The sequence below is a fragment of the Oncorhynchus kisutch genome, linkage group LG4 (assembly GCF_002021735.2).
Source record: "Oncorhynchus kisutch isolate 150728-3 linkage group LG4, Okis_V2, whole genome shotgun sequence".
Classification (NCBI taxonomy): Eukaryota; Metazoa; Chordata; class Actinopteri; order Salmoniformes; family Salmonidae; genus Oncorhynchus; species Oncorhynchus kisutch.
Genome location: NC_034177.2, coordinates 1,888,171 through 1,914,766, shown reverse-complemented (window position 1 = coordinate 1,914,766; position 26,596 = coordinate 1,888,171). Strand labels below are relative to the sequence as shown.

The window sequence follows — 26,596 nt, the reverse complement described above, 5'->3', positions numbered from 1 at the left end:
TAATAGAGACAGTTGATCTAGTTGGTCTGTCATAATATATAGAAGACAGTAGATCTAGCTGGTCTATCATAATATAATAGAGACAGTTGACTAGCTGGCTGTCATATTCTTAAATAGAGACAATAGATTAGCTGTCCGTCATAATATAAATAAGACAGTGATCTGAGCTGGGCTGGTCATAATATAATACGACAGTAGATCAAGCTGTATGTCTATTATAAAATAGAGACAGCGATTCAAGCTTGTCTGTCTATATTATAATAGAGACCAGTAGACTAGCTGGGCGTCATATTATTAAGAAAAGAGACAATAGATTAGCTGGTCTGTCATATTATAATAGAGACAGTAGATCTAGCTGGTCCATCATAATAATAAAAGAGACAGTCGATCTAGCTGGTCTCTTTATAATATAATAGCGAAGTAGATCTAGATGGTTGTCATATTATACTAGAGTAGAGACAGTAGATCTGATGCGTTGTCATATTATAATAGAGACAGTAGATCTAGCTGGTTGGACATATTATAATCGAGACAGTAGATCTAGCTGGTCTGTCATAATATAATAGAAACAGTAGATCTAGCTGGTCAGTCATATTATAATAGAGACAGTAGATCTAGCTGTTCTGGTCATAATATAATAGCGACAGTAGATCTAGCTTTTCTGTCATATTATAATAGGGACAGTAGATCTAGCTGGTCCGTCATATTTTAATAGAGACAGTAGATCTAGCTGGTCTTTCATAATATAATAGAGACAGTAGACATAGCTGGTCTGTCATATTAAAATAGAGACAGTATATCTAGCTAGTCTGTCATAATATAATAAAGACAGTAGCTCTAGCTGGTCTGTCATAATGCAATAGAGACAGTAGATCTACCTGCTCTGTCATAATATAGAGACAGTAGATCTAGCTGGTCTGTCATAATATAATGGAGACAGTTGTCACGTTCTGACCTTAGTTCCTTTGTTTTGTCTTTGCTGTTTTCAATTGTGTTTGGTGGGTGGTTGTTTTCAGTCTTTGTTTGTTTGCACCAGACCGAAGTGTTTCGGTTGTTTCTTTGTTATTTTTGTTATTCAGTGTTCAGTTTTGAGTATTATTAAAAACTTTCCTGTGGTGGTAAAAACCATAATCACTTACCACCCTGCACCTTGGTCCTCACCTTCTTCCACCGACGACAGCTGTTACAGAACCACCCACCAACCAAAAAAGGACCAAGCAGCGTGGTAACAGGCAGCAGCAGCAGGAACAGCGATCACAGGACTCCTGGACATGGGAGCGAGATCTGGACTATGTCACAACTTGGGAGATAGACAGGTGATCGGTCGACCCAGGGAGAGTTCCGGAGCCCGTCTGGGATTCTCTGGAGCAGTGTGAGGAGGGATACCGGCGAATGGAGTTGGCAAGACGATCAAGGAAGCCCGAGAGGCAGCCCCAAAAATGTATTGGGGGAGGCACACGGGGAGTGTGGCGAAGGCAGGTAGGAGACCTGCGCCAACTTCCCGTGCTCCTCGTATCGGCCGGGCTAGACTGGGCATTGAGCCAGGTGCGATGAAGCCGGCTCAGCGCATCTGGTCTCCAGTGCGTCTCCTTGGGCCGGCGTACATGGCACCAGCCCTACGCATGGTGTCCCCGGTTCGCCAGCACAGCCCAGTGCGGACTATTCCACCTCGCTACACTGGCCTGGCTACGGGGAGCATTCAACCAGGTAGGTTTGGGCAGGCTCGGTGCTCGAGACCTCCTATGCGCCTTCACGGTCCAATCTATCCGGTGCCACCTCCACGTACCAGACCTCTGGTGGCAGCCCCCCGCACCAGGCTGCCTCTCGGCCTTCTGCCTACAGGTGCTCCATCCTGTCCAGCATTGACAGAGCCTTCCTCCTCTCCAGTGCTGCCAGAGCCTTCCTCCTCTCCAGCGCTGCCAGAGCCTTCCTCCTCTCCAGCGCTGCCAGAGTCTCCCATCTGTCCTGAGCTGCCAGAGTCTTCCGTCTGTCCTGAGCATGTATTGTGTATTTATAACACTTGGATGATGAACTTCTTTCAATAAAGCGTTTCACATTCTCTACTGGTTGAAATTAAGTCTCTCATTTGATGAAATACTACACCTCTCATGTGTTTATCAGATCAATGCAGATGAAGGAAACTACATACTGCGATGAACCGGTTTTAGATTAATTAGATGCCTTGGAAGTGTAGTGTACTGTTTAAAAAATATATATATTTCTGTATATATGAACTACAAATCAGCCTCTAACTAGTTAAATCATGTTTCTAGTCTATTGCATAGTTAGTGTAACCACTGATGTCCCAGGACCAAGATTGGTAGACACTGTTGAAGTGCATAATTCTAATACATTCACTGTTTCACAAGACGACAGCCTGGTTTGCTGGTTGTTTCAGGAGTCCCTAAAACATTAAATAAACAGAATTACAATTTCATACTCATGTCACAATACCCATAAAGCTAGCCAGCTAGCTGGCTAATGTTAGCTAGTCAGCTAGCTTTGTTAAATCACAATTTTTGGAAATGAACTTTATGACAAAAAAGTATGCCTAATTGTTTGTCTCTTCATTAACATATTCCTGTAAACTGTATTTTGTTTTGCATGATTAGTTATGATGTTACATTTGCTTCCATCCTAGTATTTTTGCCAGCCATCTTTGCTGAAAAAAAGTCTCCAGCCTTGGTTCGCACAGCGTCAAATTCATCATGGGAACCACCAGATATTATTGGTCATCGCCCAGGGGTCGGCGGCTGGTGATTTAAGTTCATATTTTTCACCGCCTCCCACGCCACCTTTGCACCGCCAAAAGGTCCCTGCCCTCTCCGCTTTCCTTCCATTGAAATGAATAAGAGGTGTTTCACTGCGCGGCCTCTTGTGCAATTGTACATGGGCTGTACGTTGTGGCAGTGCTTCTACACCCCCTGCATGTACAAAAAGTATTTCAGTAGATTTTGTGCGTATCTGTGTGCTTTAATTTGTGTGAAAATATAAATTTTCGTGCGACTTTTTTCATAGGAAAAACACATTTGGGGGGCAAACTTCAGAGCAATCTTTTGAAAGTTAGTGGAGCAATGCATTTTGGGCAATGGTGTTCTACCCCACATTTATTTATATAGAAAAACAAACACAATTATTATTAAAATATATCAAATATTATTATTAATCAACCAGGTTGTTACTGAAACACTTATAATATAATAGTAGCCTTATGTTTTATTTTTTATGAATGGCAATTCTGATTCCTATGGTTGTTTTCACTACATACTTTGGGATATTGGTGCTATGTCGGATTTGATGAGGGTTGCCAGATTGGAGCAAAAAATCTGAAAAGGTCTTTTTTTTGTGGTATCGATGAAGGTATTTGATTGGGTGAGCTGATATAACTTGTATCATTATTATAGGGCTGTGAAACCCATAGCCGAATGGCTTCAGACTGAGCCTTTCACACCATTTATTTACGGACAACATTTTCCATTTTATAGCAGGCAGTGTTAATTTATATACAGTAGTGTGTTGATTAGTTATTGCTTTCTTCAGTGGAAATACAGAATATGTATAAAAATGCCAAATATACCAAAAGCTAAAAGACTATTTAACCATGTTAAATCATTACTGAAACATGAAAACTACAAACATTTACCCAGTTGAAGATAATGAATACATGACAACTAGATACAAATATTTAATAAAAAAATATTCAATACAAAAGACAAGAGTTCGCTATAACATGAGTACAAAAAAAGTGCGTGTGTGTTTGTGGAGGTGTGCATGTATGTATTATGGTGTACATTATAATTTCCCATCATAAAATGTATTAAAATTAAATTAAATTATAAAATAAAATACCACAACAACAAAAAATAAAACAGAAAAACCTGTATTTTCTTCTCCAATCTGACCTCAGAACATTTGAGCCTTGTATAAAATGCATTATGAAAGAAATGGTGTAATGTACACAAACAAGTTGAGCCTTGTATTAAATGCATCAGGTAGAAAATTGTGTAATGTAGGCTCCACGAAATATGTGTCATTAAGAAAATCGTGTAGGCCGTCAGGAAAAGGACCTTTCTGACTACAAGTGCACCAGAATCCCAAAGTATTAAGGGAAAAGAAGCATAGAAAACAGTATTGGGGTGAATAAAAAACAAATCAATGTAAGGCTACTATTATATTATAATTACTTAGGTGACAACCTGGTTGATTAACTATATTGTGTTGTTAACACGTTTGTTTTTTATAAACTCAGCAAAAAAAAGAAACATCCCTTTTTCAGGACCCTGTCTTTCAAAGATCATTTGTAAAAATCCAAATAACTTCATAGATCTTCATTGTAAAGGGTTTAAACACTGTTTCCCATGCTTGTTCAATTAACATTAAACAATTAATGAACATGCACCTGTGGAACGGTCGTTAAGACTAACAGCTTACAGACGATAGGCAATTAAGGTCAGTTGTGAAAACTTAGGACACTAAAGAGGCCTTTCTACTGACTCCGAAAAAACACCAAAAGAAAGATGCCCAGGGTCCCAGCTCATCTGCGGGACAGGTACAGGATGGCAACAACAACTGCTGAGTTACACCAGGAACGCACAATCCCTCCTTCAGTACTCAAACTGTCCGCAATAGTCTGAGAGAGGCTGGACTGAGGGCTTGTAGGTCTGTTGTAAGGCAGGTCCTCACCAGACGTCACTGGCAGCAACGTCGCCTATGGCCACAAACCCACCGTCGCTGGACCAGGCAGGACTGGCAAAAAGTGCTCTTCACTGATGAGTCGAGGTTTTGTCTCACCAGGACTGATGGTTGGATTCGCGTTTATCGTTGAAGGAATGAGCATTACACCGAGGACTGTACTATGGAGCGTGATCGATTTCGAGGTGGAGGGTCCATCATGGTATGGGCCGGTGTGTCACAGCATCATTGGACTGAGCTTGTTGTCATCCTTCCTCATGTGGTACCCTTCCTGCGGGTTCATCCTGACAGCATGACAATGCCACCAGTCATACTGGTCATTCTGTGTGTGATGCCCTGCAAGACAGGAATGTCAGTGTTCTGCCATTGCCAGCGAAGAGTCCGGCTCTCAATCCCACTGACCACATCTGGGACCTGTTGGATCGGAGGGTGAGGGCTAGGGCCATTCCCCCCAGAAATGTCCGGGAACTTGCAGATGCCTTGGTGGAAGAGTGGGGTAACATCTCACAACAAGACTTGGCAGATCTGGTGCAGTCCATGAGGAGGAGACGCACTGCAGTACTTAAAACCTCTTAGCGCACGGATCCCGTCACCGGGATCAAAATTGACAACATCCTGTGAAGCTGGAGCGCGCCAAATTCAAATGACAAAATCGTAATATTAATGCAGCTGGTGGCCACATCAGATACTGACTGTTACTTTAGATTTTTACCCCCCTTTGTTCAGGGACACACTATTCCATTTCTGTTAGTCACATGTCTGTGGAACTTGTTCAGTTTATGTCTCAGTTGTTGAATCTTGTTATGTTCATACAAATATTTATACATGTTAAGTTTGCTGAAAATAAACGCAGTTGACAGTGAGAGGAGGTTTCTTTTTTTGATGAGTTTACATTTTTGTATGACTGCACGACTCTTCCTAACAGTCCTGGGTTGTGTCTGTCTGTCATGTTGGTTCCTCACCCCTGAGTCAATACATGTTACAATCATCTTTGCCAGTGATTACAGCTGTGAGTATTTTCTGGGTAAGTCTCGAAGAGCTTTGCACATCTGTATAGATCAATATTTGCCCATTATTCTTTTCAAAATTCTTCTTGACTTTCAAACCGATTTCAGTCAACTGTAGCTGCTCTGCTCAGACTTCAAACGCATCATCGGCCTGTCGTGTTGCTGACATGCTATTTTGTTGTCTTAAGTCTCTCTTTATGTAGTGTTGTCTCTTGTCATGATGTGTGTTCTGTCCTATATTTTAATTCATTTTGAATCCCAGGCCCCCGTCCCCACAGGAGGCCTTTTGCCTTTTGGTAGGCCATAATTGTAAATAAGAATTTGTTCTTAACTGACTTGCCTAGTTATAAAATTAAGGTAAAAAAAAAAAAATACAAAGTTTGAGCCAAATTAAGTGGTATGAATCTGGGAGAACATATTTTTTTAAATTTATTTTACCTTTATTTAACCAGGCAAGTCAGTTAAGAACACATTCTTATTTTCAATGACGGCCTGGGAACAGTGGGTTAACTGCCTGTTCAGGGGCAGAACGACAGATTTGTACCTTGTCAGCTCGGGGGTTTGAACTCACAACCTTCCGGTTACTAGTCCAACGCTCTAACCACTAGGCTACCCTGCCGCCCCATATGCTACAATCCCACCCCTGGTTCAAAATGTAAATAAACAATATGACAATCTGCATACACATGTTTTATTTTGTATCAGTTTTAAACATTTATTTTGAATTATATTGTGACAATTCTTTCTTAAAACAAACAAGGTAATAAAAAATAATCACCAGAAGATCAGACAGACGGACAACGAAACAATAACTGCTGCACATACAGCATGAAAAACAACCCCCACATGAAGGTAAGAGACAACACAGAATGATGCCTTTAAAACAAGACCAGAACGCTTAGAACAGAACAGTAACAATCATGTGAACAAGACAACAGTAACAACCATGTGAACAAGACAACAGTAACAACCATGTGAACAAGACAACAGTAACAACCATGTGAACAAGACAACAGTAACAACCATGTGAACAAAACAACAGTAACAACCATGTGAACAAAACAACAGTAACAACCATGTGAACAAGACAACAGTAACAACCATGTGAACAAAACAACAGTAACAACCATGTGAACAAAACAACAGTAGCAACCATGTGAACAAAACAACAGTAGCAACCATGTGAACAAGACAACAGTAACAACCATGTGAACAAGACGACAGTAACAACCATATGAAATGTAACAGGGAAAGAGTTACAACCATGTATGCATCCTAAATGGCACCCTTTTTCACAGAACTAGAACTACACTTCTATGCCCTATTCCCTATATAATATAGAATGCACTTCTTGTGATAAGAACTCTGGTTAAAAGTAGTGCACTATATAGACCAGGCATATGCAACCTTGGTCCCAGAGGGCATCAGCCACTTCATGTTTTTGATTGAAACGAACTGGAAGACCAGGTGTGAGGAATTTAGGTAATCACTGATCAATTAACTCATTAGCTTAGTGTGGTGTCTAGTTGGAATAAAATCCTGCAGTACCTGCAGCACTCCAGCAACAGGGTTGTCTACCCCTGGTGTGTAGGGTCCAGGAACAGGGTTGTCTACCCCTGGTGTGTAGGGTCCAGGAACAGGGTTGTCTACCCCTGGTGTGTAGGGTCCAGGAACAGGGTTGTCTACCCCTGGTGTGTAGGGTCCAGGAACAGGGTTGTCTACCCCTGGTGTGTAGGGTCCAGGAACAGGGTTGTCTACCCCTGGTGTGTAGGGTCCAGGAACAGGGTTGGTGACAGAGACAGAGGGAACAGAGACAGAGGGAACCTGGGAACAGAGACGGAGGGAACCTGGCAACAGAGACGGAGGAAACAGAGACGGAGGGAACCTGGGAACAGAGACGGAGGGAACCTGGCAACAGAGACGGAGGGAACCTGGCAACAGAGACGGAGGGAACCTGGCAACAGAGACGGAGGGAACCTGGCAACAGAGACGGAGGGAACCTGGCAACAGAGACGGAGGGAACCTGGCAACAGAGACGGAGGGAACCTGGCAACAGAGACGGAGGGAACCTGGCAACAGAGACGGAGGGAACAGAGACGGAGGGAACAGAGACGGAGGAAACAGAGACGGAGGAAACAGAGACGGAGGAAACAGAGACGGAGGGAACCTGGGAACAGAGACGGAGGGAACCTGGGAACAGAGACGGAGGGAACCTGGGAACAGAGACGGAGGGAACAGAGACGGAGGGAACAGAGACGGAGGGAACAGAGACGGAGGGAACAGAGACGGAGGGAACAGAGACGGAGGGTACAGAGACGGAGGGTACAGAGACGGAGGGAACAGAGACGGAGGGAACAGAGACGGAGGGAACAGAGACGGAGGGAACAGAGACGGAGGGAACAGAGACAGAGGGAACAGAGACGGAGGGAACAGAGACGGAGGGAACAGAGACGGAGGGAACAGAGACGGAGGGAACAGAGACGGAGGGTACAGAGACGGAGGGAACAGAGACGGAGGGTACAGAGACGGAGGGTACAGAGACGGAGGGAACCTGGGAACAGAGACGGAGGGAACAGAGACGGAGGGATCAGAGACGGAGGGATCAGAGACGGAGGGATCAGAGACGGAGGGAACCTGGGAACAGAGACGGAGGGAACAGAGACGGAGGGAACAGAGACGGAGGGAACCTGGCAACAGAGACGGAGGGAACCTGGCAACAGAGACGGAGGGAACCTGGCAACAGAGACGGAGGGAACCTGGCAACAGAGACGGAGGGAACCTGGCAACAGAGACGGAGGGAACAGAGACGGAGGAAACAGAGACGGAGGAAACAGAGACGGAGGGAACCTGGGAACAGAGACGGAGGGAACCTGGGAACAGAGACGGAGGGAACCTGGGAACAGAGACGGAGGGAACCTGGGAACAGAGACGGAGGGAACCTGGGAACAGAGACGGAGGGAACCTGGGAACAGAGACGGAGGGAACAGAGACGGAGGGAACAGAGACGGAGGGTACAGAGACGGAGGGTACAGAGACGGAGGGAACAGAGACGGAGGGAACAGAGACGGAGGGAACAGAGACGGAGGGAACAGAGACGGAGGGAACAGAGACGGAGGGAACAGAGACGGAGGGAACAGAGACGGAGGGAACAGAGACGGAGGGAACAGAGACGGAGGGAACAGAGACGGAGGTTACAGAGACGGAGGGAACAGAGACGGAGGGTACAGAGACGGAGGGAACAGAGACGGAGGGTACAGAGACGGAGGGTACAGAGACGGAGGGAACCTGGGAACAGAGACGGAGGGAACCTGGGAACAGAGACGGAGGGATCAGAGACGGAGGGATCAGAGACGGAGGGATCAGAGACGGAGGGATCAGAGACGGAGGGATCAGAGACGGAGGGATCAGAGACGGAGGGAACCTGGGAACAGAGACGGAGGGAACAGAGACGGAGGGAACAGAGACGGAGGGAACCTGGGAACAGAGACGGAGGGAACAGAGACTGAGGGAACCTGGGAACAGAGACGGAGGGAACAGAGACAGAGGGAACCTGGGAACAGAGACGGAGGGAACAGAGATGGAGGGAACAGAGACGGAGGGAACAGAGACGGAGGGAACAGAGACGGAGGGAACAGAGACGGAGGGAACAGAGACGGAGGGAACAGAGACGGAGGGAACCTGGGAACAGAGACGGAGGGAACAGAGACGGAGGGAATAGAGACGGAGGGAACAGAGACGGAGGGAACCTGGGAACAGAGACGGAAGGGAACAGAGACGGAAGGGAACAGAGACGGAAGGGAACAGAGACGGAAGGGAACAGAGACGGAGGGAACAGAGACGGAAGGGAACAGAGACGGAGGGAACAGAGACGGAGGGAACAGAGACGGAGGGAACAGAGACGGAGGGAACAGAGATGGAGGGAACAGAGACGGAGGGAACCTGGGAACAGAGACGGAAGGGAACAGAGACGGAAGGGAACAGAGACGGAAGGGAACAGAGACTAAGGGAACAGAGACGGAAGGGAACAGAGACGGAGGGAACAGAGACGGAGGGAACAGAGACGGAGGGAACAGAGACGGAGGGAACAGAGACGGAGGGAACCTGGGAACAGAGACGAAGGGAACCTGGGAACAGAGACGAAGGGAACCTGGGAACAGAGACAGACTAACCTGGGAACAGAGACATACTTTACACTCCTATCCAAACAAACACAGTCAACCAAAACGCTTTAAAATTAAAAGAAATGTACTACTGCATCGTGTCTGTTTAAAAAACATTAAGAAAAACAATTAATTTATTTGTTATCCTTCTCAATTAACTGAACAATATGATGAAAATGTATGAAGAAATATATTTAATTCATCCAGTGTTAAGGCACACTTCCTGGCACATAAAGGAACATTTTATAAAGGCTGGTATGATTTATGAAAAGACAAAGGCAGCAAACAGTCGTTTTAAAAACATCAAGAAAACCATAGACTGCGTAAAACATCCCTGCAATTCAGGAACAAGCACTTCCTTTACGTGGATTTGGCTTAAAGAGAGCATCACAATATGGACACTGACAACACTTTTGAGATGGTTTAACTTCATCTAAACTGAATAATATAATAACGTTGAGTTAAAAAAAAGATTTGGCTTTGGTATGGTTGCAATTAACTCTTCCGTTTCAATACTCTACAACAAGATAAACAGCATAGGAACATTTTGTTGTTGTAAGAATGTCATACAGAATTACCCATTTTACATCAACTGTGAAAAGGTAACCATCATTAAAAAATAGTTCAAAATCCACTTCTTGGTGTATTTTACGACTTGTTACAGAGTTCTCTGCATATTGGAATGTGACAGTTGATTACATTGAGGTTAGTGTAGGAAAACTAGCATCCACTTTTGCAGCGATAATCTCAATAGCTCTAACTAAGTAACTTTTAGTTCTCAATGGTACCCTATTCCCAATGAGTCCTGGTCAAATATAGGTCACTATACAGAGAATAGGGTGCCATTTGGGACACAATAACAGGTAACTCATAGGGCCGGGAAGACACAAGCAAGGAAGCAAAACACGGAACTAAATCTAACTTCTTTAGGAAAACAGCCCTAATGTTGGAAACACACATCATTATGTTTTCATCCAGAGTCACGTGTATTTATTTTCAAGCATACTGTTAAAGGCACATTGCTTCTGAAAAGCAGACTTCTAAACAAGCAGGTAGCATTGGCTGCATCATGCCCTGCATCAAGTTCTGCATCAAGCCCTGCATCAAGCCCTGCATCAAGTTCTGCATCAAGCCCTGCATGAAGCCCTGCATCAAGCCCTGCATCAAGCCCTGCATCAAGCCCTGCATCAAGCCCTGCATCAAGCCCTGCATCAAGCCCTGCATCAAGTTCTGCATCAAGCCCTGCATCAAGTTCTGCATCAAGCCCTGCATCAAGCCCTGCATCAAGCCCTGCATCAAGCCCTGCATCAAGTCCTGCTCACAGTACATTAAGGAGGAACACTGAAAGGCAGGAACCCTAGCGGTTAAGAGTGTTGGGCCAGTAAGGTCGCTGGCTCGAATTGTTATCCAGAGTTGTCCAGGGTCGCCATCATTAATGGCTGATATCCCAGGCCTTGACCACACTCTGAGGCTGTGTCTCAGGGGGAGTTGTCCAGGGTCACCATCATTAATGGCTGATATCCCAGGCCTTGACCACACTCTCCGAGGCTGTGTCTCAGGGGGAGTTGTCCAGGGTCACCATCATTAATGGCTGATATCCCAGGCCTTGACCACACTCTCCGAGGCTGTGTCTCAGGGGGAGTTGTCCAGGGTCACCATCATTAATGGCTGATATCCCAGGCCTTGACCACACTCTGAGGCTGTGTCTCAGGGGGAGTTGTCCAGGGTCACCATCATTAATGGCTGATATCCCAGGCCTTGACCACACTCTGAGGCTGTGTCTCAGGGGGAGTTGTCCAGGGTCACCATCATTAATGGCTGATATCCCAGGCCTTGACCACACTCTGAGGCTGTGTCTCAGGGGGAGTTGTCCAGGGTCACCATCATTAATGGCTGATATCCCAGGCCTTGACCACACTCTGAGGCTGTGTCTCAGGGGGAGTTGTCCAGGGTCACCATCATTAATGGCTGATATCCCAGGCCTTGACCACACTCTGAGGCTGTGTCTCAGGGGGAGTTGTCCAGGGTCACCATCATTAATGGCTGATATCCCAGGCCTTGACCACACTCTCCGAGGCTGTGTCTCAGGGGGAGTTGTCCAGGGTCACCATCATTAATGGCTGATATCCCAGGCCTTGACCACACTCTGAGGCTGTGTCTCAGGGGGAGTTGTCACGGGTCACCATCATTAATGGCTGATATCCCAGGCCTTGACCACACTCTGAGGCTGTGTCTCAGGGGGAGTTGTCACGGGTCACCATCATTAATGGCTGATATCCCAGGCCTTGACCACACTCTGAGGCTGTATCTCAGGGGGAGTTGTCCAGGGTCACCATCATTAATGGCTGATATCCCAGGCCTTGACCACACTCTGAGGCTGTGTCTCAGGGGGAGTTGTCCAGGGTCACCATCATTAATGGCTGATATCCCAGGCCTTGACCACACTCTGAGGCTGTGTCTCAGGGGGAGTTGGGATGTGCAAAAAATACATTTCCAATTCACATGTGTAATAATACAGTCTTGTACATGTGTGAAATAGAAGAAATAAACCCCCATCTAATTATTCTTATTAATAACATTGAAGAGCAACGCCACTTTGGTACACAGTCAATAGGTTACATAGCTGAGGGAATGGATACGAAGCAGAAGAGTAGCTCTGTGCTTCCCCTCCTATCAGAGAGAAGAAATCATTCCAAACACACTGATAACAGAAAGCCTGTGGTCTTGCTCTCTGGTTTCAAACAAACCCCTCCAGTATTCACATAACGGACAGCTTTCTTCCAAAATGATAATACACACAGAAAGTCCAGTTGTATAAACTCTACTCTGAATGTTTTGTATTTTTATATAAAGGCCCAGTGTAGTCAAAAACGTGATGTTCCTGTGTTTTACCAGCCAGTTTAATAGGTACAACACCATGTTCACAAAAGTGGATCACAACGGCAGCAGGCACAACGGCAGCAGACAACGGCAGCAGACACAACGGCAGCAGACACAACGGCAGCAGACACAACGGCAGCAGACACAACGGCAGCAGACACAACGGCAGCAGACACAACGGCAGCAGACACAACGGCAGCAGACACAACGGCAGCAGACACAACGGCAGCAGACACAACGGCAGCAGACACAACGGCAGCAGACACAACGGCAGCAGACACAACGGCAGCAGACATACGGGCAGCAGACATACGGGCAGCAGACACAACAGCAGCAGACATACGGGCAGCAGACACAACGGCAGCAGACACAACGGCAGCAGACACAACGGCAGCAGACACAACGGCAGCAGACACAACAGCAGCAGACACAACAGCAGCAGACACAACAGCAGCAGACACAACAGCAGCAGACACAACAGCAGCAGACACAACAGCAGCAGACACAACAGCAGCAGACACAACGGGCAGCAGACACAACGGGCAGCAGACACAACGGCAGCAGACACAACGGCAGCAGACAACGGCAGCAGACACAACGGCAGCAGACACAACGGCAGCAGACACAACGGCAGCAGACACAACAGCAGCAGACAACGGCAGCAGACACAACAGCAGCAGACACAACGGCAGCAGACACAACGGCAGCAGACACAACGGCAGCAGACACAACAGCAGCAGACACAACAGCAGCAGACACACGGGCAGCAGACACAACAGCAGCAGACACAACAGCAGCAGACACAACAGCAGCAGACATAACAGCAGCAGACACACGGGCAGCAGACACACGGGCAGCAGATACACGGGCAGCAGACACACGGGCAGCAGACACACGGGCAGCAGACACACGGGCAGCAGACACACGGGCAGCAGACACACGGGCAGCAGACACACGGGCAGCAGACACACGGGCAGCAGACACACGGGCAGCAGACACACGGGCAGCAGACACACGGGCAGCAGACACAACAGCAGCAGACACAACAGCAGCAGACACACGGGCAGCAGACACAACAGCAGCAGACACAACAGCAGCAGACACACGGGCAGCAGACACAACAGCAGCAGACATACGGGCAGCAGACACAACAGCAGCAGACACAACAGCAGCAGACACAACAGCAGCAGACATACGGGCAGCAGACACAATGGCAGCAGACACAATGGCAGCAGACACACGGGCAGCAGACACAACGGCAGCAGACACAACGGCAGCAGACACAACGGAAGCAGACACAACAGCAGCAGACACAACAGCAGCAGACACAACAGCAGCAGACACACGGGCAGCAGACACACGGGCAGCATTTTACGTCAGAATGGGCTAAACGACCTAAGAGACTATGAGCGTGATATGATCGTCAGTGCCAGGCACGCCGGATCCAGTATCTCAGAAACGGCTGCCCTCCTGGGCTTTTCACACATGACAGTGTCTAGGGTTTACCAAGAATGGTGCGACAAACAAAAACATCCAGTCAGACATCCAGTCCTGTGGGTGAAAACAGCTCATTGATGAGAGGTCGAAGAAGAACCGTACAAGCTAACAGGCGGGCCACAAACAGACAATTAACGACACAGTACAACAGTGGTGTGCAGAACAGCATCTCGGAAACGCACAACTCGTCGGTCTTTGTCACGGATGGTTCTATTGCAACACCGGGTTCTACTCCCATCAGGAGGAACAAGAGGAAGAGGTTCCAGTGGGCAAGCGATCAACAACACTGGACAATTTGAGGAGTGGAAACATCGCCTGGTCCGTCGAAAGACGATTTCTGTAGCGTCATGCTCATGGCAGAGTCAGCATCCTGCCTGGTCTCAATGGTACAAGATGGCGCTGTGGGGAATGTTTTGCTTGCACACATTTAGGTCCCTTGATACCAATTGAGCAAGGATTGAACGCCACAGCATGTGAACATTGTTGCTGTCCAAACCCAATAGAGTATCTTTGGGATGAGAAGGAACAGGCCGCTGGTAGCATGAACGTACCGTCGTCCAATCAGCAGCAACTATGCGATGCCATCATCTCAGCATGGGCCAACATCCCTGTGGAATGTTTCCAACACCTTTTAGAATCCATGCCCACAAAGAATTCAGGCTGTTCTGGAGGCAAAGGGGGGTCCGACTCGGTACTAAATGGGTGTACCTAATAAACTGTCTGGTGAGTGTATATTTCCATACTATGATATTGGAATAACACTGTGGAATGTTGAAAAGTATGTTTATGTCCTGTTAGTGTAAAAGCTGTTTGAAAAGACCGCCTCAAATTTCCGCCTGTTTTGGTGGGATGTCGTTTTGACCTGCCTGGTGACATCACCATGCGGTAAATTAGTTAACAGACCAATAAGAAAGAGTTCTAGTTTTCAGTTTTCCCCTCCCCACTCAAACCACTCCCAGACAGTCCTAGCTAAATTCTTGCTTGAGAAATTGATATGTTTCTTTTTGACCCTTTTAATTGAAAACAATCAGTTACGGTAGTTAATTGTTACCCAGAAATGATTTGATATGGAGATGAAAGCGGCTGCTATTGGACCTATAACAAAAAACATCTAAATGTACATGAATAATGATGATAATAACTTTGATAAAATAAATCCTCTTGAAAAATAGAATTCAATAGAGCTATCATGTAAATCTGAGAAGAACAATACATAGATATTAAGGCTATAATACATCATAGAGAGGTGGTTTGGAGCCACACGTTTTCTTTAGGACAGGTGGGCATGGCCTGGGGGTGTTCTGGTCTGTCTGTAGGAGGGAGGAGCCTGTGGTCAGGTGGTCTGTGTGGCGTAGTGTCATGGTTCTCATAGTTCCGTCTGTAGGCTGCAGACTGGGAACCACCAGCAGGGGGCAGAGTCAGTTGGATGGTCTCTGACTGGGTTGTGGTCAGAAGAGGTGTGGAGGTGATAAAGCTGGACAGATTTAGGTCCGAGGGATCAAGAAGAGTAATGTCCTGACAGTCATTGTCCTGGGTGAGAGGAGCCTGAAGGTAATCAGGCCCGGCCCCTGCTCCAGCCATACTCCCAGCCCCTGCTCCAGCCATACTCCCGGCTCCAGCCATACTCCTAGCCCCTGTTCCAGCCATACTCCCAGCCCCTGTTCCAGCCATACTCCCAGCCCCTGTTCCAGCCATACACCCTGCCTCAGGCCGAGGAGCTTCTTTGGCTTTGGTATAAGGCAGAGTATCAGTCTCTGTGGAGGCCAGTGTGTACTGATCATCATCTTCAAGCCTCCTCTGACTGTCTCCAGGACTGCCAGAGCCCCAGCCCTTACCCTGATCCTTCCCAGCCTCATCCCCCCGTAAGGACAGGTCCAGACGGCCCTCAGAACTCTTGGCCGAGCCCCTGGTGAAGCTGTACTGGTTCTGGGTGGAAGTGGCCCTGTGGCTGCAGTCTTTAGTCAAGGGTCCAGTGAAGGAAAGTGAAGACAGGAAAGGCGGTCTGAGATGCAGAAGTGACCCGGCCTGGACTCGGCTGAGACTGAGGATGTTTCTACGGGTGTCACTGGGAAGTTTGTCCAGCTGCCTGCCGACCTGGACTGGAGTGGGGAACAGAGAGCTCTGACACGCCCTGTAGAAGTATCTGAATGGAGAGCGAGAGAAAGGAGGAGAAATGAGTCACGGTGAGCCCTAAATGAAACCATACTCTCTATATAGTGCACTACTGAATAGAGCCCTATGGGCTGGCTACTTTTGAATAGAGCCCTATGGGTTGGCTACTTTTGAAGAGCCCTGTGGGCTGGCTACTTTTGAATAGAGCCCTGTGGGCTGGCTACTTTTAAATAGAGCTCTATGGGTTGGCTACTTTTAAATAGAGCTCTATGGATTGGCTACTTTTGATGAGCCCTGTTGGCTGGCTACTTTTGAAGAGCCCTGTGGGCTGGCTACTTTTGAATAGAGACATATGGGTTGGCTACTTTTAAATAGATCTCTATGGGTTGGCTACTTTTGAAGAGCCCTGTGGGCTGGCTACTTTGAAGAGCCCTGTGGGCTGGCTGCCATTAGGGACACAGTCCCAGACCAGACAGACCAGACCAAACAGACCACCATAGTCCCCGTGCCAAAGAACAGTAAGGTAACCTGCCTTAGTGTCTGTAGCCATGAAGTGCTTTGCAAGGCTGGTCATGGCTCACATCAACACCATTTTCCCAGAAACACTAGACACACTCCAATTTGCATACCGCCCAAACAGATCTACAGATGATGCAGTCTCTATTCCACTCTACACTGCCCTTTCCCACCTGGACAAAAGGAACACCTACAGTTGAAGTGGGAAGTTTACATACACTTAGGTTGGAGTCATTAAAACAAGTTTTTCAACCACTCCACACATTTCTTGTTAACAAACTATAGTTTTGGCAAGTCGGTTAGGACATCTACTTTGTTCATGACACAAGTCATTTTTCCAACAATTGTTTACAGACAGATTATTTCACTTATAATTCACTGTATCACAATTCCAGTGGGTCAGAAGTTTACATACACTAAGTTGACTGTGCCTTTAAACAGCTTGGAACATTCCAGAAAAAAAGATGTCATGGCTTTAGAAGCTTCTCATTTGAGTAAATTGGAGGTGTACCTGTGGATGTATTTCAAGGCCTACCTTCAAATTCAGTGCCTCTTTCCTTGATATCATGGGAAAATCAAAAGAAATCAGCCAAGACCTCAGAAAATAAATTGTAGACTTCCACAATACTGGTTCATCCGTGGGAGCAATTTCCAAATGCCTGAAGGTACCACGTTCATCTGTACAAACAATAGTACGCAAGTATAAACACCATGGGACCACACAGCCATCATCATACCGCTCAGGAAGGAGACGCATTCTGTCTCCTAGAGATGAATGTACTTTGGTGCGAAAGGTACAAATCAATCCCAGAACAACAGCAAAGGACCTTGTGAAGATGCTGGAGGAAACAGGTACAAAAGTATCTATATCCACAGTAAAACAAGTCCTATATCAACATAACCTGAAAGGCCACTCAGCAAGGAAGAAGCCACTGCTCCAAAACCGCCATAAAAAAACCAGACTACGGTTTGCAACTGCACATGGGGACAAAGATTGCACTTTCTGGAGAAATGTCCTCTGGTCTGATGAAACAAAAATAGAACTGTTTGTCCATAATTACCATTGTTATGTTTGGAGGACAAAGGGGGAGGCTTGCAAGCCGAAGAACACCATCCCAAACGTGAAGCACGAGGGTGGCAGCATCATGTTGTGGGGGTGATTTTGCTGCAGGAGGGACTGGTGCACTTCACAAAATAGATGGCCTCATGAGGATGGAAAATAATGTGGATATATTGAAGCAACATCCCAAGACAGTCAGGAAGTTAAAGCCTGGTCGCGAATGGGTCTTCCAAATGGACAATGACCCAAGCATACTTCCAAAGTTGTGGCAAAATGGCTTAACGACAATAGTCAAGGTATTGGAGGTATTGAAGTGGCCATAACAAAGCCCTGACCTCAATCCTATAGAAACTTTGTGGTCAGAACTAAAAAAGCGTGTGCGAGCAAGGAGGCCTACAAACCTGACTCAGTTACACCAGTTCTGCCAGGAGGAATGGGCCAAAATTTACCCAACTTATTGTGGGAAGCTTGTGGAAGGCTACCCAAAATGTTTGACCCAAGTTAAGCAATTTAAAGGCAATGCTACCAAATACTAGCTAAGTTTACGTAAACTTCTGACCCACTGGGAATGTGATGAAAGAAATTAAAGCTGAAATAAATAATTCTCTACTATTATTCTGACATTTCACATTCTTAAAATAAGTGGTGATCCTAACTGACCTAGGACCGGGAATTTTTACTAGGATTAAATGTCAGGAATTGGCATTTCAATGTAGTTTAAATGTAGTTTAAATGTAATTGGCTAAGCTGTACATAAACTACTGACTTCAGCTATATGTGAGAAGGCCCTCTCTGTTAATAATAATTATTTACAACCCCCCCATTATTATTTACAACCCTTCCATTATTATTTACAACCCCCCCCATTATTATATACAACCCCCCCATTATTATATACAACCCCCCCATTATTATTTACAACCCCCCCATTATTATTTACAACCCCCCATTATTATTTACAACCCCCCCATTATTATTTACAACCCTCCCATTATTATTTACAACCCCCCCATTATTATTTACAACCATCCCATTATTATTTACAACCCCCCCATTATTATTTACAACCCCCCCATTATTATTTGCAAACCCCCCATTATTATTTACAACCCCCCCATCATTATTTACAACCCTTCCATTATTATTTACAACCCCCCCATTATTATTTACCACCCTCCCATTATTATTTACAACCCACCCATTATTATTTACAACCCCCCCATTATTATTTACAACCATCCCATTATTTACAACCCCCCCATTATTATTTACAACCCCCCCATCATCATATACAACCCCCCCATCATTATTTACAACCCTTCCATTATTATTTACAACCCCCCCATTATTATATACAACCCCCCCATTATTATTTACAACCCTCCCATTATTATATACAACCCTCCATTATTATTTACAACCCTCCCATTATTATTTACAACCCTCCCATTATTATTTACAACCCCCCATTATTATTTACAACCCTCCCATTATTATTTACAACCCTCCCATTATTATTTACAACCCCCCCCATTATTATTTACAACCCTCCCATTATTATTTACAACCCTCCCATTATTATTTACAACCCCCCCATTATTATTTACAACCCCCCCATTATTATTTACAACCCCCCCATTATTATTTACAACCCCCCCATTATTATTTACAACCCTCCCATTATTATTTATTATTATAGCCTCCACATTGACTCTGTACTGGTACCCCCTGTATATATATGCCTCCACATTGACTCTGTACTGGTACCCCCTGTATATATATGCCTCCACATTGACTCTGTACTGGTACCCCCTGTATATATATGCCTCCACATTGACTCTGTACTGGTACCCCCTGTATATATATGCCTCCACATTGACTCTGTACCGTAATACCCTGTATATAGCCTCCACATTGACTCTGTACCGGTACCCCCTGTATATATGCTTCCATATTGACTCTGTACTGGTACCCCCTTTATATAGCCTCCACATTGACTCTGTACTGGTACCCCCTGTATATAGCCTCCACATTGACTCTGTACTGGTACCCCCTTTATATAGCCTCCACATTGACTCTGTACCGGTACCTCCTGTATATATATGACTCCACATTGACTCTGTACCGGTACCCCCTGTATATAGCCTCCACATTGACTCTGTACTGGTACCTCCTGTATATATATATGACTCCACATTGACTCTGTACTGGTACCCCCTGTATATATATGACTCCACATTGACTCTGTACGGTACCCCCTGTATATATATGCCTCCACATTGACTCTGTACCGGTACCCCCTGTATATATATGACTCCACATTGACTCTGTACTGGTACCCCCTGTATATATATGCCTCCACATTGACTCTGTACCGGTACCCCCTGTATTTATATGCCTCCACATTGACTCTGTACCGGTACCCCCTGTATATATATGACTCCACATTGACTCTGTACTGGTACCCCCTGTATATATATGCCTCCACATTGACTCTGTACCGGTACCCCCTGTATTTATATGCCTCCACATTGACTCTGTACTGGTACCTCCTGTATATATATGACTCCACATTGACTCTGTACCAGTACCCCCTGTATATAGCCTCCACATTGACTCTGTACTGGTACCTCCTGTATATATATGACTCCACATTGACTCTGTACTGGTACCCCCTGTATATATATATGACTCCACATTGACTCTGTACCGGTACCCCCTGTATATATATGCCTCCACATTGACTCTGTACCGGTACCCCCTGTATATATATGACTCCACATTGACTCTGTACTGGTACCCCCTGTATATATATGCCTCCACATTGACTCTGTACCGGTACCCCCTGTATTTATATGCCTCCACATTGACTCTGTACCGGTACCCCCTGTATATATATGCCTCCACATTGACTCTGTACCGGTACCCCCTGTATTTATATGCCTCCACATTGACTCTGTACCGGTACCCCCTGTATATAGCCTCCACATTGACTCTGTACCGGTACCCCCCTGTATATATGCCTCCACATTGACTCTGTACTGGTACCCCCTGTATATAGCCTCCACATTGACTCTGTACTGGTACCCCCTGTATATAGCCTCCACATTGACTCTGTACTGGTACCCCCTGTATATAGACTCCACATTGACTCTGTACTGGTACCCCCTGTATATAGCCTCCACATTGACTCTGTACCGTAACACCCTGTATATAGCCTCCACATTGACTCTGTACCGTAACGTTAAAAAAAAATGTATACACCTGTTGTATTCAGCATTTCACTGTGAGGTCTACTACACCTGTTGTATTCAGCATTTCACTGTAAGGTCTACTACACCTGTTGTATTCAGCATTTCACTGTGAGGTCTACTACACCTGTTGTATTCAGCATTTCACTGTAAGGTCTACTACACCTGTTGTATTCAGCATTTCACTGTAAGGTCTACTACACCTGTTGTATTCAGCATTTCACTGTAAGGTCTACTACACCTGTTGTATTCAGCATTTCACTGTGAGGTCTACTACACCTGTTGTATTCAGCATTTCACTGTAAGGTCTACTACACCTGTTGTATTCAGCATTTCACTGTAAGGTCTACTACACCTGTTGTATTCAGCATTTCACTGTAAGGTCTACTACACCTGTTGTATTCAGCATTTCACTGTAAGGTCTACTACACCTGTTGTATTCAGCATTTCACTGTGAGGTCTACTACACCTGTTGTATTCAGCATTTCACTGTAAGGTCTACTACACCTGTTGTATTCAGCATGTCACTGTGAGGTCTACTACACCTGTTGTATTCAGTATTTCACTGTGAGGTCTACTACACCTGTTGTATTCAGCATTTCACTGTAAGGTCTACTACACCTGTTGTATTCAGCATTTCACTGTAAGGTCTACTACACCTGTTGTATTCAGCATTTCACTGTAAGGTCTACTACACCTGTTGTATTCAGCATTTCACTGTGAGGTCTACTACACCTGTTGTATTCAGCATTTCACTGTGAGGTCTACTACACCTGTTGTATTCAGCATTTCACTGTGAGGTCTACTACACCTGTTGTATTCAGCATTTCACTGTAAGGTCTACTACACCTGTTGTATTCAGCATTTCACTGTAAGGTCTACTACACCTGTTGTATTCAGCATTTCACTGTGAGGTCTACTACACCTGTTGTATTTGGCACGTGACAAATAACATTTGATTTGACACACACAGAGACACACCAGACAGCGCACTGCGATTGAAATACCAGGTCCTTGGAATAAACATGAAAGGCTGTTATTAATAACAGAGGACTATTAAACAACAACCTGCACATCCCACATGTTCTCTCTCTCATACACACTCACACACCTCCCCCTTACTAACCTGGGCAGCAGGGCGGCTACAGGAGTGATGACACAGAGTAGGTAGAAGAGCGGTTCCCCCAACAGTCTCTGCATGGTCCAGTAAGGGTTGGAGGGGGAGTAGCATGTGGGACAGGAAGCGTTGTAACACAGAGCCACAGTAAAGAACAGACCCACACTGAAGGTGATGGACACCCAGTTCATCCACGTCTGGAGGGAAAAAGAGGAGGGAGGGAGAAGACATGAGAGGAGGGAGGGAGAAGACGGGAGAAGACAGGAGAAGACGGGAGAAGACAGGAGAGGAGGGAGAAGACAGGAGAGGAGGGAGAAGACAGGAGAGGAGGGAGAAGACAGGAGAGGAGGGAGAAGACAGGAGAGGAGGGAGAAGACAGGAGAGGAGGGAGAAGACAGGAGAGGAGGGAAGACAGGAGAGGAGGGAGAAGACAGGAGAAGAGGGAGAAGACAGGAGAGGAGGGAGAAGCCGAGGGGAGAGGGGGAGAAGCCGAGGGGAGAGGGGGAAGATGAGGGGAGCGGCGGAAGCGGAGTAATAGAGGAGCCGGAAGAGGAGGAAGAGGGGAGAGGAACAAATTAGAGACTCAAAGCCAGATGAGTACACAGGACGCCAAACCACTGACTGACTATCCACCTACCTAGGATCGGTTCAAAGCGGCACGCAGTGTGACGCGGTGCGGAGTGACGCGGTGCAGAGTGACCCGGTGCAGAGTGACGCGGTGCAGAGTGACCCGGTGCAGAGTGACCCGGTGCAGAGTGACCCGGTGCAGAGTGACCCGGTGCAGAGTGACCCGGTGCAGAGTGACCCGGTGCAGAGTGACCCGGTGCAGAGTGACCGGTGCAGAGTGACCCGGTGCAGAGTGACGCGGTGCAGAGTGACGCGGTGCAGAGTGACGCGGTGCAGTGTGACGCGGTGCAGAGTGTCCCCGTGCAGAGTGTCCCCGTGCAGAGTGTCCCCGTGCAGAGTGTCCCCGTGCAGAGTGTCCCCGTGCAGAGTGTCCCCGTGCAGAGTGTCCCCGTGCAGAGTGTCCCCGTGCAGAGTGTCCCCGTGCAGAGTGTCCCCGTGCAGAGTGTCCCCGTGCAGAGTGTCCCCGTGCAGTGTCCCCGTGCAGTGTCCCCGTGCAGAGTGTCCCCGTGCAGAGTGTCCCCGTGCAGAGTGTCCCCGTGCAGAGTGACGCGGTGCAGTGTGACGCGGTGCAGGGTGTCCCCGTGCAGAGTGACCCCGTGCAGAGTGACCCCGTGCAGAGTGACCCCGTGCAGAGTGACCCCGTGCAGAGTGACCCCGTGCAGAGTGACCCCGTGCAGAGTGACCCCGTGCAGAGTGACCCCGTGCAGAGTGACCCCGTGCAGAGTGACCCCGTGCAGAGTGACCCCGTGCAGAGTGACCCGGTGTAGACAGTTTACAGAACGCACCAGCTGGACCGTGGGAGTGAAGGAGGGAGTACCAACTGTCAGTCTGATATACAGTCACTGACGCTGCAGTTTTCTGGTTCAATCTAACCAACGAGGGCTATCTATGAATTAACAACTCTAAATGACTTGATTCACTGGAAATTCAGAAAGTTTTTTTTGTTGGGCTGAATAAAAGCCTATGTCCAAAACTCTTCATTTAGTTTTCAAATTAATTGATTTACAAAGTAGCCCATATTCAATATTTTGTAATTGAGGCTTTGAAAGTACTTGAAAATAAATTCGTAGGAGTGTCTTCTTACCCAGGTCTTGGTCTCCAAGCCCAGGTGTATCAGTATAGTAAACAGAGCCAGGGTGGTGATGGGGGTTCCCCAGGTCAACAAGTCCACATCAGAGTCAGCATAGGCCTGGAGGAGATGGACAGACAGACAAAGGGATCAGTGGTCTGTGTGTGAGAGAGAGATAGTAGAAGATGTCATGACAGGGTTATTACATTTATTTTAAGTTCATCCATCAAAGTGCTCACACAGTAGGGTAGAAAGTAACCAATAATAACTCACACAGTAGGGTAGAAAGTAACCAATAATAACTCACACAGTAGGGTAGAAAGTAACCAATAATAACTCACACAGTAGGGTAGAAAGTAACCAATAATAACTCACACAGTAGGGTATAAAGTAACCAATAATAACTGACACAGTAGGGTAGAAAGTAACCAATCCTAACTCACACAGTAGGGTATAAAGTAACCAATAATAACTCACACAGTAGGGTAGAAAGTAACCAATCCTAACTCACACAGTAGGGTATAAAGTAACCAATAATAACTCACACAGTAGGGTAGAAAGTAACCAATAATAACTCACACAGTAGGGTAGAAAGTAACCAATAATAACTCACACAGTAGGGTAGAAAGTAACCAATAATAACTCACACAGTAGGGTAGAAAGTAACCAATAATAACTCACACAGTAGGGTAGAAAGTAACCAATAATAACTCACACAGTAGGGTATAAAGTAACCAATCCTAACTCACACAGTAGGGTATAAAGTAACCAATCCTAACTAACACAGTAGGGTAGAAAGTAACCAATAATAACTCACACGGTAGGGTAGAAAGTAACCAATAATAACTCACACGGTAGGGTATAAAGTAACCAATAATAACTCACACAGTAGGGTAGAAAGTAACCAATAATAACTCACACAGTAGGGTAGAAAGTAACCAATAATAACTCACACAGTAGGGTAGAAAGTAACCAATAATAACTCACACAGTAGGGTAGAAAGTAACCAATAATAACTCACACAGTAGGGTATAAAGTAACCAATCCTAACTCACACAGTAGGGTAGAAAGTAACCAATAATAACTCACACAGTAGGGTAGAAAGTAACCAATAATAACTCACACAGTAGGGTATAAAGTAACCAATAATAACTCACACAGTAGGGTATAAAGTAACCAATAATAACTCACACAGTAGGGTATAAAGTAACCAATCCTTACTCACACGGTAGGGTATAAAGTAACCAATCCTAACTCACACGGTAGGGTATAAAGTAACCAATAATAACTCACACAGTAGGGTAGAAAGTAACCAATAATAACTCACACAGTAGGGTAGAAAGTAACCAATAATAACTCACACAGTAGGGTAGAAAGTAACCAATAATAACTCACATAGTAGGGTAGAAAGTAACCAATAATAACTCACACAGTAGGGTAGAAAGTAACCAATAATAACTCACACAGTAGGGTATAAAGTAACCAATCCTAACTCACACAGTAGGGTAGAAAGTAACCAATAATAACTCACACAGTAGGGTAGAAAGTAACCAATAATAACTCACACAGTAGGGTAGAAAGTAACCAATAATAACTCACACAGTAGGGTATAAAGTAACCAATAATAACTCACACAGTAGGGTAGAAAGTAACCAATAATAACTCACACAGTAGGGTAGAAAGTAACCAATAATAACTCACACAGTAGGGTAGAAAGTAACCAATCCTAACTCACACAGTAGGGTAGAAAGTAACCAATCCTAACTCACACAGTAGGGTATAAAGTAACCAATCCTAACTCACACAGTAGGGTAGAAAGTAACCAATCCTAACTCACACAGTAGGGTAGAAAGTAACCAATCCTAACTCACACAGTAGGGTATAAAGTAACCAATAATAACTCACACAGTAGGGTAGAAAGTAACCAATAATAACTCACACAGTAGGGTAGAAAGTAACCAATAATAACTCACACAGTAGGGTATAAAGTAACCAATCCTAACTCACACAGTAGGGTAGAAAGTAACCAATCCTTACTCACACAGTAGGGTAGAAAGTAACCAATCCTTACTCACACAGTAGGGTATAAAGTAACCAATCCTAACTCACACAGTAGGGTATAAAGTAACCAATCCTAACTCACACAGTAGGGTAGAAAGTAACAAATCCTAACTCACACAGTAGGTTAGAAAGTAACCAATCCTAACTCACACAGTAGGGTAGAAAGTAACCAATAATAACTCACACAGTAGGGTATAAAGTAACCAATCCTAACTCACACAGTAGGGTAGAAAGTAACCAATAATAACTCACACAGTAGGGTATAAAGTAACCAATCCTAACTCACACAGTAGGGTATAAAGTAGCCAATCCTTACTCACACAGTAGGGTATAAAGTAACCAATCCTAACTCACACAGTAGGGTATAAAGTAACCAATCCTAACTCACACAGTAGGGTATAAAGTAACCAATCCTAACTCACACAGTAGGGTATAAAGTAACCAATCCTTACTCACACAGTAGGGTAGAAAGTAACCAATAACAACTCACACAGTAGGGTATAAAGTAACCAATCCTAACTCACACAGTAGGGTATAAAGTAACCAA

The 26,596-nt window shown here is 45.7% G+C and overlaps 2 protein-coding genes across 2 annotated transcripts in view; both read right to left on the bottom strand.

Annotated features, from left to right (window-relative positions):
* Window positions 1-1,254: 1,254 nt before the first annotated feature.
* LOC116373908 (vegetative cell wall protein gp1-like) lies at window positions 1,255-10,091 on the bottom strand. The gene is made up of 4 exons (XM_031822208.1): window positions 10,080-10,091; window positions 9,801-9,863; window positions 7,547-9,377; window positions 1,255-1,265 (listed from the first exon to the last, which is right to left on the bottom strand). Exons 1-4 carry the CDS (start codon window positions 10,089-10,091, stop codon window positions 1,255-1,257), a joined length of 1,917 nt encoding a protein of 638 aa, XP_031678068.1.
* Window positions 10,039-26,596, bottom strand: part of atp10a (ATPase phospholipid transporting 10A) — a 146,105-nt gene continuing 129,547 nt past the window's right edge. Inside the window, exons 19-21 of the mRNA XM_031822278.1 lie at window positions 24,004-24,108; window positions 22,302-22,489; window positions 10,039-16,379 (exon numbers count right to left, since the gene is read on the bottom strand). Of these exons, the coding sequence (XP_031678138.1) occupies window positions 15,473-16,379; window positions 22,302-22,489; window positions 24,004-24,108 (1,200 nt within the window). The 3' untranslated portion in view covers window positions 10,039-15,472. The remainder of the gene's footprint in view (window positions 16,380-22,301; window positions 22,490-24,003; window positions 24,109-26,596) is intronic.